Below are 13,892 nucleotides of genomic sequence, written 5' to 3'. Positions count from 1 at the left end.
AATCAGGGTGGATAAATCCCCAGGGCTTGGCAAGGTGTTCCTTCAGACTCTACAGGAGGTTAAGTGCAGAAATTTCTGGGTCCCTAGCAGGGATATTTAAATCATCCTTAGTGACAGGAAAGGTACCAGAGGATTAGAGGATAGTCAATATTGCTCATTATTTAAGAAAGGCTCTAAACATAAATCAGAAGATGATATGCCAATGAGTCTAACATCAGTTGTGGGAAAGTAATTAGAAGGTGTTCTAAAGGATCGTATATATAAATAATTAGATAGATGTGGACCGATTAAGGATAGTCAGCATGACCGTGCGTGGTCAGTTATGTCTAACCATCATATAGAGTTTTTTGATGAAGTTACCAGGAATGTGGATGAAACAAGGCAGTGGATGTTGTCTATATGGACTTTATCAAGGAACTTGACAAGGTCCCGCATGGGAGGTTGGTCAAGAAGCTCCAGTCATTCAATATGAGGTAGTAAATTGGTTTAGACCGGCTTTTTGGGAGAAGCCAGATGGTTGTCTCTCTCTGACTGGAGGCCTGTGACTAGTGGTGTTCCTTTGGGGTTGGCACTGGGTTCATTGATATCTGTCATCAATATCAACATTCTGGATGATAATGTGGTTAACAGCATCAGCAAATTTGCAGATGACCCCAAGATTGGGGGCTGTAGTAGACAGCGAGGGAGGCGATCATGGCTTTCTGAGGGAATCTACAAAAGCTGGAAAAATGTGGTGAAATTTTCCAGACAGAATTTAATGTAGACAAGTGTGAGGTGTTGCACTTCAGTAAGACTAACCAGGGTAGGTCTTACACAGTAAATGGTAGAGAACTGAGGAGTGTGGTAGAATAAAGGGATCTGGGAATACAGGTCCATAATTCATTGAAAGTGGTGTCACAGATAGATAGAGTCATAAATAAAGCTTTTGGTACATTGGCCTTCATAAATCAATGTATTGAGTACAGGAGATGGGATGTTATGTTGAAGTTGTTTAAGACTTTAGTGAGGTCTAACTTGGAGTATTGTGTGCAGTTTTGGTCACCTACCTACAGGAAAGATTTAAAAAAGATTAATAGAGCACAGAGAAAATTAACAAGGATGTTATCAGGCTTGGAGGACCTGAGTTATAAGGAAACATCGAATAGGTTAGGACTTTATTCCTTAGAATGTAAAAGATTGAGTGGTGATTTGATAGAGATATACAAAATCATGAGTGGTATAGATAGGGTAAATGCAAGTAGGCTTTTTCCACTATGGTTGAATGGGACTACAACCAGAAGTCATGGGTTAAGAGTAAAAGGTGAAAAATTTAAGAGGAACATGAGGGGAAACTTTTTCACCCAGAAGGCTGTGAGAGTGTGGAATAAGCTGGCAGCACTAGTGGTGTATACTAGCTTGACTTCGACAGTTCAGCAAAGTTTGGATAGGTACCTGGATAGTAAGGGTATGGAGGGCTATGGTGCCATTGAAGGTCGATGGGAGTAAGCAGTTTAAATTGCTCGGCATGGACTAGATGGGCCGCGCGGCCTGTTTCTGTGCTGTATTTTTTTTATGACTCCATGACTCTAACAACAAATGCAATGTTGTAAGTTGCTAGTGTTATGGCTGCTGATTTGTTCCCTGAGATCTCTGAAAGTAGTTCTGAACCAGCTACTCTCTCGCATTCATGGAGTACTTTTTAATCAAAATAGAAAAAGCAAAGAAAATTTGCAAGGATATTGCCAGCACTTGAAGACTTGAGTTATAGGGAAAGGTTGGTTAAGACATTATTCCTTAGAGCAAAGGAAAATGAGAGGAGATTTGAGAGAGTTATACAAAATTATGATCTGTATAGATAGGATAAATGCCAGCAGGCTTTTTCCGCTGAGGTTGTGTGAGGCTAGAACCTCGGTGTCATGGGTTATGGGTGAAAGGTGAAATGGTGAAGAGGAACTTGTGGGGGAACTTCTTCACACAAAGGGTGGTGGAACAGCACATTACAATCTTCCGGACTAAATATTGATTTTTTTAAGTAACTCACTTACTTTCTGTATCAGAACTGCCCATTTCTATTGTAACTCATTCATATCTTGTCTTTAGTACATAAGAAATAGGAACATGAGTCGGCCATCTAGCTCGTCGAGCCTGCTCCGCCATTCAATAAGGTCACGACTGATCTGACCATGGACTCAGTATTAGCTCAGTGTCCTTCTCTCTAGCATACCTTGAACTGTTGTGTATGTCTTACGGGCCTGTACTTCACAACTAACCCTTAATTCATATAATGAGCTCCACAAATTATCCTCATGACAACCTCAGCCTCACCCTATCAGATATATTCATTTCGTTTTATCCATCCCTTCTCCATTTCCTCTACAAGTTAAAACTCCTTCACAGTTTTTACAAAAGGTCATCAGGCTGAAACTTTAACTCGTTTTCTCTTTCCACTGATGCTACATGGTTCACTGGGTGTTTATAGCATTTTCTGCTTTTATTTCCGTTTTTCAACATCTGCAGCTTACTTTTTTAATCTCCAAAGGGCCCTACTTACCCAGGGCATCGATTACATGAAAGTCATGTATAAATACAAAAAATAAAATAAAGAAAAAATTAAGAATACAGGACTGGGGAAGGGTTGGGGTTATGGGTGGGAGAAGTCATGCAGCAACTGGACCATCTGTGGCACGATGACGGGTTAACAAATATGAGTTGTATTGCTTGCCACACCTGGAGTGATATAATAGCCTTAAAGGAAATACGGAGAAAAATAAGCAATACCTGCAAGTCAAGGGTTAAATTATAAGCTTTTTTTCTTTATTTAAAATATAAATTTAAGTTATTAAATCCCAAAATCAGTTCAATGAATTTAGAAAGATAATGGGTGGTTTAATGATCTTTCTAAGATATCAAAGACAAATTTAAGTTTTCTGTTGACTGAGAAATCTGGGAACAGTGGCCTTTGTGAAAATATTAAAATCAAGATATGTCTTTCAAAATTACCCCTTGTTAATCAACTACAAAAGTGACATCAGTTTTCTGTCACTAACCCATTGAATGTTCAAGCAGTCAGCTTCCAGTTCTAAACAAAATTATTCAATTGCCATCAAATACCATACTTGAGCAAGTCATCCTGCACAACTTCCTTTTCTCTTTTATTTTAGCTTTTGGAATGTTTCTACATCCAGATATCTGGACACAGGAGGTTGGTGATTCCTTCACTGCTCCAATTTTAATTTATTTTGCCAGTGTGGCCTCCTCTATATTGGTGACACGCTACATAAATTGGGGGACTACTTCGTTGAGCACCTTCACTCTGTCCACAGCTTGCATGATTTCCCAGTGGACAACCATTTTAATTCCACTGCCCATTCCCATTCTGACATGCTGGTCAAAGGCCTCCTCTACTGCCACAATGAGATCACTCTAGGATGGAGGAACAACAAACTCCTCATAATTCACCCGGGTAGCCTCCAACCTGATGATGGCATGAGTATCAATTTCTTTAATTTTTGATAATTTCTCACCCCCTCCCCATACTCTCTTTTTCCATTTTGACTCTCCTTTTACCCTTTCTCTTCTCCTCACCTGCCTATCACCTCCCACTGGTGTCCCTTCCTCTTCCCTCTCTCTCATGGTCCACACTCCTCTCCTATCAGATTCCTTCCTCTCCAGCCCTTCACCTTTTCCACCAATCACCTCCCAGTTTCTCACTTTATCTCCCCCCCCCCCCATCTGCCTATATTTCTATTCACCTAGTTCCACCTATCACCTTCTAGCTTGTATTTCCCCTCCCCCCATCTTCTAATTCTGGTTCCCCCCTCACCACGTATTTTCCAAATCCGGTTGAGGGGTCTCAGCCCCAGATTTTGGCTCTTAAAAACCCACTCTCAAAAAAAAACAACACAAGCTTGACATCACCCATTACTACTTCTTGATTTACACTTAATTTTTGTTCTCAGTCTTTGGGCCAAGGTCTTTTACTTTGGTTTCTCAAATGATGATCAAGAATTGTAGCCTGAAGGTTATATTTTACACGGAATTTCAGCCCTTTATGTAATCATGATATGTTTGTGTGTTGCCTTTATGGCATTTGTTTAGTTTATTATATTTTCGCTTTAGTAATTCATTTGTTATTGTTTTCTAGTTAAAGTTAAGATTGTTTAAAGTAAATTCGTTGTCTGTGATATATCGCGGCATGCGATGACGTCACACCCGGTTTCGCCGCGTCTTGTGGGAAAATACCGGTTTGGAGAAACGGGAAGGAGGGGGCTCACATGTGCAGGATCAGCGCGAGAAAAGTTTTCTTTCTACGCACTAGAAACATCAGTGAAGCAATGCCGTAAGTTCATGAGATAATCGATATGTTGAATTTAAAATGTTAACGCTGATTCTGTTAAAAGTAATGACGGTTGATAAGGTTTATGTTTTTGTTATTTAAAGAGTTGCGGATAGTTTGTGTTGAAGTGTATTTAAAGCAGTCGATGGTGTAGGTAGATTCTGACTGTATGTTGCACTTTAATGTGATATAGTTGTTGTAGTTTTACTTTTGCAAGTATTTATGATGTAAATGTGATATCAAGAAGGAAACAAATACTGTATATATTTTGTATTGTTTTATCAACAGTTTTCACCATACGTTAATGTGGAAGAGTGAACAGTAAACGGTTAATCTTACTGGGACTGCCTCATTGATTGGTTTAAGCTTGGTGTTTAGTTCAGAGTTCTTTTACACCTGTGCGAGAACACTACAGTTTGGATTTTATTTGTGGTGTTAATAGAAGCAATTAGCTTGGTAACCATTGGAGCCTGTAAAATTTCATCAGATTATTTCTCTGCAATGTTGAAACATAGCAGATAATAGACAAAAGGTCATTAGCACAAGAAATTCTGCAGATGCTGGAAATCCAGAGTAACACACACCAAATTCTGGAGGAACTCAGCATTTTGTATATGTTAATAGAAAGGTCAAATGTTTTCCCTCTTCTAATAAATTTGAGTAATTAAATAGGCAACAAAGATATTAATTTCTTCATTTGCTTTTGCTTATGTAAATGTACTCAACTAAGATATGGGAGTTTAAAAGGTAGTATTCACAGAATGCTTTTCAATTTTTCAATTACACCTATTTTGATTAGTTGGTTCATTCCCATTATTTTGTCGTAAAACTCCCTTATGATCCTCAAGTGATCATATTCAACCAAACCAAGGTTTCCACTTTGGAAATTCCAAATCAAAGTGAATTATCATTCTGGGATAACTACAGAGGATCTTCCTGCATTTATTTTGTTGACTGCATAAATTAAAATCTATTAGACAGAGAATGATTACAAATAATTGTTATAAAAATACAAAGGCTTTTTCATTCTCCCTTGTACCTAGTTATTCTTCCTTATGATTTTTTGTAACCTCACCATGGGAAATTTCCATTCTTGGCTGGACAATAAACCTCTGTATGTGAAGTGGTTACATTGTTACTACAAATAGCAGGCAATGGAAACTTCCATTTTAACCCACAGTAGCCTTATTTGTTTTGAGCGCTGTTTTCTTTTAGTCAGCATCTTCCATTAAGGTCCTGGAGGTGGTGCATTGGCCTTCCTAAACTGCAAGGCTTGTGAGCTAGTGGAAACTGGATCAGAGTGCTCTGTTCCAGCAGTGAACTGGCTCGGAACCCTGACCTCAAGCCTGCTAAATACCTCTGGGATGAAATAAAAACAACGTTGTTCAGAAAGGCAGCTCTATCAGGAAACGTTTGCATTGTCCTTGCAGAAAGACTGGGCTAAGATGGAGTGACATGAAAATAGAAATGCATAACGTTACTTATTATGTGGTTACTTTCTGGGTTCATGGTCATATGTCATTATAGAAATAGTGGTCATGATACATTTGTGATTTTGGAGCACGGTTTCAATTGTTCAACTCCGTGGTGAGGTTTCTAACTAGATTGATAGTCTTTGTGTGCCGTTTTCATTGACTCTATTGTATTCCCTCATTCTATTGTGAATGCCTGCAAGATAATGAATCTCAGGGTAGTATGTAGTGATATATACGTAATTCCATAATAAATCTACCTTGAACTTTGAACTTTAGTTATAATTTCAGTCAGGGCATTATCTGTATAAGGAATGCAACAATAGAAAAAGATGTAATTTCTTTCAAATTGAGAATGAGTATTGTGTTTGAAATGTTATAAAATAGATGGACATTTTATTTAGTCTTGCATCTTGTCAAACTACCTTAAATCTCCACAATAAGCTTTGGACTATTAACAAATTCCGAGAAAAAATGTATATATTGTATAATCCTCTTGATACAACTACATGCCTTATATTGGTATCATATAACATTTGATGGCTGCCAGTTGCCTGCTTCTCTTCATCTCCAACAGTCTGTGAGTGCCTCCTAAGAACATTAGAAGAATAAACTAAATAGCCTGCACAACACCTCAAATTAGCTCTACATCTTCTAGCTCATGACCACTTCTGTATCGAATTCCCTTGTCTTCTAAGTCCATTATAAAATTCTTCCATTCTGAATATACACATCCACATGTTTGTCAGGAAGACAATTCCTAATATTCATAGCCCTCTTCTTATCTCAGTTGCCTTTCCTATCAGAGATGTTAGCTTCTTTCTCAGGCAAGAGAAAATCTGCTGATGTTGGAAACCTTTCTCAAAGGTTTGCAGGTTCTCAGGATATAGGTTTGAGGTGAGGGAAACTGTTTTTCCCAGAGAGTGGTGAATCTGTGGAATTCTCTGCCCAGGCAAGCAGTTGAGGCTTCTTCACTAAATACATTCAAGATAAAGTTAGATAGGTTTTTACATAGTAAGGGAATTAAGGGGAAAAGGCAGGTAGATGGAGCTGAGTTTACGGACAGATCAGCCATGAACTTATTGAATGGCAGGACAGGCTCGATGGGCCAGATGGCCTACTCCTGCTCCTATTTCTTATGTTCTTATATATTATGAAAAACCACTGAGTATAGTCCCATCCTACTGAATATTCCCCTGAAGGACAATCATCTCATCCCAGTAATCAATCTAGTGAATTTGTGTTATTAATTCCAAGCCAAGTATAGTTTTTCTTTAGCGACACACACAAAATGCTGGAAGAACTCAGCAAGTAAGGCAGCATGTATGGAGGGAAATGAAAGGTGTACGTTTTGAGATGAAACCATTAATCAGGACTCATATTGGACCCATATATACACAGTAGCCACTTTATTAAGTACATTTGTACATCTGGTCATTAATGCATGTATCTAAACAACCAATCAATGCATAATAGCATGCAGACATGGTCAAGAAGTTCAATTGTTATTCAGACCAAATACGGGGGAGAGGGTGGTGGGGGAAGAATAGCAACTTAGTGACTTCTGATTGTTGGTACCAAACAGGTGGTTTGGGTACTACAAAAAGTGCTGATGTCCTGGGATTTTCATGCATAACAGTGATTGGCTGTTTAGATATTTGCATTAATGAACAGGTGTACAGGTATATCTAATAACATAGTCACGGCCTGTATATTTCTTTGTGAGTTGCAGTAAAGTCCAGTACATCTCTTCCCAACAGATAATTGACTTTAAGTGGTACAGGAAAAGGACTTTTGTTAATAGACAACTAATAGCCGATGAAGGGTCTCAGTCCGAAATGGCAACTGTTTGTTCCCTTCCATTGATGCTGCCTGACCTTCTGAGTTCATGCAGCATTTGGTGTGTTCTACTCTGGATTTCTAGCATCTGCAGAATCGCTTGCATTTACCGTTTCCGACCAGGCCAGTGTTGATCGACTATCCCCAATTGTCTGTCATTTCAGTGGTGTTATAAAGCCATTTTGTAGGCAAATCAGAGATCAGTCACATAAACCAAACTGGCAAAATATGATTTTAATTAACCATATTTTGAAATATCAATATTGCTGACGTCCCCCCAGATAAAAATATTAATGTACACAATCCCTGGGTAGCAGCATTAATGTACGTATCACCTTCATTCCCACCACCTCCCGGGTAACTGAAGTTAACATAGGCACAACTACTAATACTAGCATTAACTCCAGATTTATCTTATTGATTGAATTTAAAGCTGTTAAAGTTGCAGGATGGAATTTGGACCCGGTTCACGGGTCCTGGTCTCTGAATTACCAGTCTACCCAATGCCAAGACTGAGTGATGATCTGTAATGGCAATCCATCTTTAATTCAGGATTGTGGCCATACATCGCAGAGGGAATCTTTGAGGACATAGGATAAATTGATTCCAAGAGATAATGCAGAATAGATAACTCTAAGATATATGTCCTTTTAACAATATTGCTTTGTAACTTTTTTTTCCTGTTGTTTGTTCTTCTCCCAAACAGATCCCACCAGCTGCTCCAGCTGTAGTTTTGCACAGCACAAATATGCAGGAAAACACACTTCCCCGATTGCACTGGAATGCTGTCAGCTGCAGTAGTACATAGTAGCTTCGTCAACAACCACTTGCATAACTATTTTCTCACAAGTATTAACATTTTGTTTCCAGTGGAGCTTTTAATCCATCGGGCTTATTTGTTCTGAAAATTAATCCCTCTAAGGACTAAAAGGCTTTCATAGTTTGCAACACACAAACATGTATGTTTCCCATTAGTTTAAATTTATGAAGGTAAGTTCTTGTATATGTTTTTTTGGTGTGAAATATTGAAAGAATTTTGCTGTAGATTGCCAAATGCAGTGTTCATAGTGATTTGGCAGATCATTGATACAATTGGCATAAATAACAATGTCCTAAAATAAAAACCCAAATTCTTCAGAAAAGACTTCTGGCATCCTATTTCCCTACTTCTTTATGCTACCATCTCTTCTGTGTTCTACTGTGATTGCCTGCAAGAAAATCTCAGGGTAGTATATGGTAATGTACAGTATATGTACTTTGATAATAAATTTATTTTGAACTTTGAACTTTGAACCAATTCTCCAACTCATTAAATATACTGCTCCCCAGTTTATTCAGAGTTCTGAAAGAGGTAACTGAAGAGATTGTGGAAGCATTAGACACAATCATTCAAGAATGATTGGAATCAGCGCTTCAGATGATTGGACATTTGTTGATGTAACATTGCTGTTTAAGAAAGGAGCAAAGCAAAAGACAGGAACTATAGGCTGGTTAGGCTGACCTTGGTGGTTGGTAAGATTTTAAAGTCCATTATTAAGGATGAAACTTTGGAGTACTTGGAAGTATATGATAAAGCAAGATCAAGTCAACATGGTTTCCTGAGATCTTGCCTGACCAATCTGTTAGAATTCTTTGAGTAAGGAACAAGCATGTCAGACAAATGGGAGTCTGTGGATGTTCAAAAGGCCTTTGGCAAGGAGTCTCACACAAGGCTGATGAACAGGATAGGAGCCCAGGATGTCAGAGGATAGGTACTAGCACGTATTGCTGGCTGGAAGAAGTCAGAGATTAAGGATAAAGAAATCCTTTACAGGATGGTTGCTGGTGGCTATTGGAGTTCTGCAGTGGTCACTGTTGGGATGACAACCTTTCTGTTTATACATTAATGGTCTGGATGAAGAAACTGATGGCTTTACAGCCAAGTTTGCAGATGAAACAAAAAATATGTGGAGGGACGTGTAGTGTGGAGGCAGGGAATCTGCAGAAGAACTTGGACAGGTTGGAAGAGCAGGCAAAGAATTTGCAGATGGACTATTGTATAAAAAAGAGAGAAGGAGGGAAGGAGGAAATGAAGGAGCAGCCCTCATATTCTGTGTGGCCAGCGTCCAACCTGATAACATGACCATTAATTTCTCTAACTTCTGTACATTACACCCCATTACTCCCTTCTCTCCTTTCTATTCTCTGTTCTGGTTACCATTTTACCCCTTCTCTTCTCCTCACCTGCCAACACCTCACACTGGCTTCCCTCCTTCTTTTCTTTCTTTCATGGACCACTGTCCTCTCCTATTAGATTCCTTCTTCTTCAGCCATAAGTTCATAAGATATGGGAGCAGAATTAGGCCATTTGGCCCACTGAGTCTGCTCTGCCTTTCAATCATGTCTGATATATTAACCCTCTCAACTCCATCTCCTGCCTTTTCCCCATAATCTTTGACACTCTTACTAATCAAGAACCTATCAACCTCTACCTTAAGTGTACCCAGTGACTTGGCCTCCACAGCCACTTGTGAAAATGAATTCCATCAGATTCACCACTCTCTGGCTAAAGAAATTCCTCATCATGTTTGTTCTAAAGAAATGTGCTTGTATTCTGAGGTTGCTATCTAGGCCTTTCAATAGGTTTCAATGAGATGCCATCTCATTCTTCTAAACTGCAGAGAGTACAAGCCCAGAGCCATCAAACATAAACCCTTCCATTCTCTGGATCATTCCATGAACCTTGTTCAATGTCAGGGCCCAGACGTGCTCAAAGTACTCCAAATGTGGTCTGACCAATGCCTTATAAAGCCTCAGTCTGTTACCTCTTCCACCTATACCCTCCCAGCTTCTTACTTCCTTTCCCCCTTCCCCTGGTTTCACTTGTCACCTGCTGGCTTGTACTCCTTCTCTTTCCCCCATCTTCTTATTCAAGTTTCTGACCCTTCCTTTCCAGTCTTGTTGAAGGGTCTTGGCCTGAAATGGTGACTGTTATTCCCCACAATAGATTCTGCCTGACTTTCTGAGTACCTAATGCATTTATGTCTGACACTAATCTTTTCACATGTTATTCTTACTCCCTATGCTCAGAGTTGCCCAGTTTGTTGTGGCAAGTTGTTTTTTCCTTCAGAGTGATCTTTCTACTGCCTCATACGATGCAAATATTAATCCACCCTCACCCCATCTATCTATTACCTCAGTCACTACACTGCACTGCAAACACTTTAAACCACTTTCTATAATGCTGTTTACATTGTAAATACATACTGGCATTTATATACAGTATTTATGCAGTCAGTGGCCACTTTGTTATGTACCCCTGTACACCTGCTCGTTAATGCAAATATCTAATCAACCAATCTGGTGGCAGTAACTCAAAGCATAAAAGCATGCAGACATGGTCAAGACTTGATTTATGGTTGAGACAATAAAGACTTGATTTATGGTTTTTCTTGTGTGGTCTGTTTTGTGCTTTTTCGTGATATCATTCTGGGGGAATATTGTCTCATTTTTTAACTGCATTGTATTTGTGATTTCTAAATGACAATAAACTGAATCTGAATCTGACCAAGCATCAGAATGGGGATGAAGTGTGATACACTGCAGAATGACTGTTGGTGCTAGTCGGGGTGCTATGACTCTCTCAGAAACTGCTGATGTCCTGAATTTTTATGCACAATGGTCTCTAGAGTTTACAGAGAAAGGCATGAAAACAAAAAAAAAATCCAGTGAATGGCAGTTCTGTGTGTGAAAATGCCTTGTTAATTAAAAACTGGTCAGAGGAGAATGGCCAGACTGGTTCAAGTTGACAGGAAGGTGACAGGAACTCAATTAACCACACGTTCTAACAGTGGTGTCCAGAAGAGCATCTCTGAATGCACAACACATCGAACCTTGAAGTGGATGAGCTACAGCAGCAGAAGACCACATCAGGATCCACTCTTGTACCTAAAGAAGAGGCCAATGTGTGTATATGGCAAATAAAGTTAATCTTGAATACTTATTTATTTTGTTCAACATACTACCAGGTTATGTTTTGCTGCCGAGTAGGTTAAGGGCTAAATCTTTTAAGCTGCAGATGGGATCTTACTGTGAGCCTGAATCAGAAGATTTTGTTGCTCTGGGTAGTGTCCATCTGATATTTACTTTATCTTACATATTTACGGATGCATCGTGGAATGGGCCTTTCTGGTCCTTTGAGTCACATTTATCAGTAAATCCTGACAACCCCGATTTAACCCTTATCTAAATGCGGGACAATTTACAATGAGTAATTAACCTACCCAGTACATCTTTGGATTTTGGGTTTAAACTGGAGGACCTAGGGAAAACCAATGCATCCCATTGGGAAGGCGTAACGTCTCCTCACAGAGGCCACCAGGATTGAGCTCCAGACTCCTATGCCCTCAGCTGTAATAGTGTTGTGCTAACTGCTCTGTTACCATGGCACCAAATAAAAGAAGACCAGTGCCAGCAATCAGTGATATGGGTTTAATTTCTGCTGCTGCCTGTAAGGAGTTTCTCCCTATGATTGTGTAGGTTTCCTTCAGCTGTTCCAGTTTCCTCCCATGTTCCAAAGATGTAAGGATTGGTAAGTTGAGGGCATGCTATGTTGGTGCTGGCAGCATGGCAACTCTTGCAGGCTCCACCCACCACATCCTTGGACTGTTGTTCATTGACGTAAATAACATATTTTACTGTATGTTCCAATGTACATGAGAGCGGTAATGCTAATCTTCACTGGATAACTTATCAGTGCTCCAGATTTCCAACTGTAAGATCTGTGTTACAAGAACTAATTAATTAAATTTATCCACCTTTGAAGTAATAACTGCACATTCTCTGAATCAAAGCCATTAAGACTTTTGTTCAAATTATTTCACTGGGCAGGCAACACCTGAAGAAAGTTGCAGCTCAGCAAACAGAGGAGTTGAGCATCTTACCAGATAAATAAAGTCATGATCACGCCGAGGAACAATATCATGGATAATTCTACTTTCGGAGAGTTGCTGCCTTTTCGGTTGGCACTGACACTTGGGGTTGTACTGGTTAAATTTTCTGAAACTGTCGAAGCAATAAAAGATTTATTAAGGTCATGACATTACATCAATACTTTACATTTGCCTTGGCTTAGCTGATTTTTTTTGCATCTTAAACAGTCATGCCATAAACTCATCATTGTTTGGTAATCCTAAACATGTGCACAAGTATCAGTTGCATACTGAGTACATTCGACTCCATTAACTCCAACCAAAGACAGATTTCTCTGCCGTAAAAATTCAGGCCCTACTCCAGGACTAGGATATACTGTATCAGTTAAGCTTTCTGAAGTACTAACAGAATGCTACTCTGCCACAAGTGTAGCTGATGCACCATCAATAACTCTCTGAGACATGAGGCGAGATATCGGCTTTTATTGACTGGAAGAAAGAACAAGCAGCAATTGACCACCATGCTACATCCTGGAGACTGAGAGGCATGGCTCAGGCCCCAATCGCCTTTATACCAGGGTCTGTGGGAGGAGCCACAGGAGCAGTCAGCAGGGGAAGCGTGTCCAGACAGGTATATGTAGTTCACCACAGTAGCATCCTCTGTTATGGTGAATATTAAAAAACCCAAAAGGTAGTATTTAAAGGAAAGCAGAGAATTCTGATCAATAATTTCCCCTCTTCTAATAATATCAAAAATAAATTGTTTCTTTGTGGGACCTTGTGGGAAACCTGCTTACTTAATATTCATTGAATCAGGTGAACATATTAGACATTATATAAATTCAAGCTTTCTCCTAGCATGCAGGTTTGTTTGACAGATATAAGGAATTGAGAAAACTGTGGAACATAATAACGTAATTTCTACAACCAATCCATGTTGCACACGAGGAAGCAGACTAAAGAGATATTCCAAACATAAAGAAATCTGCAGATGCTGGAAATTCAAGCAACACGCACAAAATGCTGGTGGAACACAGCAGGCCAGGCAGCATCTATAGGAAGAAGCACTGTCGATGTTTCGGGCCAAGACCCTTCGTCAGGACTAACTGAAAGGAAAGATAGTAAGAGATTTGAAAGTAGGAGGGGGAGGGGAAAATGCAAAATGATAGGAGACCGGAGGGGGCGGGGTGAAGCTGAGAGCCGGAAAGGTGATTGGCAAAAGGGGCCGGAAAGGTAATTGGCAAAAGGGATACTCTATTGAGTCTCTATCCACTTGCTGTTTAGTTGGAAGATTGTCTTTTTAAATCTATTTTGTAATCAACCAGAATTAATCAAACATCCTCTGGCACAGAGGAT

The 13,892-nt window shown here is 39.5% G+C and overlaps 1 protein-coding gene across 1 annotated transcript in view; it reads right to left on the bottom strand.

Annotated features, from left to right (window-relative positions):
• The window catches only part of cntfr (ciliary neurotrophic factor receptor), a 310,302-nt gene that overhangs the window by 7,297 nt on the left and 289,113 nt on the right, over positions 1-13,892 (bottom strand). Inside the window, exon 9 of the mRNA XM_073064253.1 lies at positions 12,549-12,669. Coding sequence (XP_072920354.1) covers positions 12,549-12,669 — 121 coding nt within the window. The remainder of the gene's footprint in view (positions 1-12,548; positions 12,670-13,892) is intronic.

This window comes from Hemitrygon akajei, chromosome 13 (assembly GCF_048418815.1).
Source record: "Hemitrygon akajei chromosome 13, sHemAka1.3, whole genome shotgun sequence".
Classification (NCBI taxonomy): domain Eukaryota; kingdom Metazoa; phylum Chordata; class Chondrichthyes; order Myliobatiformes; family Dasyatidae; genus Hemitrygon; species Hemitrygon akajei.
The sequence above is the reverse complement of the archived record's forward strand: the minus strand, read 5'-3'. Positions and strand labels throughout refer to the sequence as shown.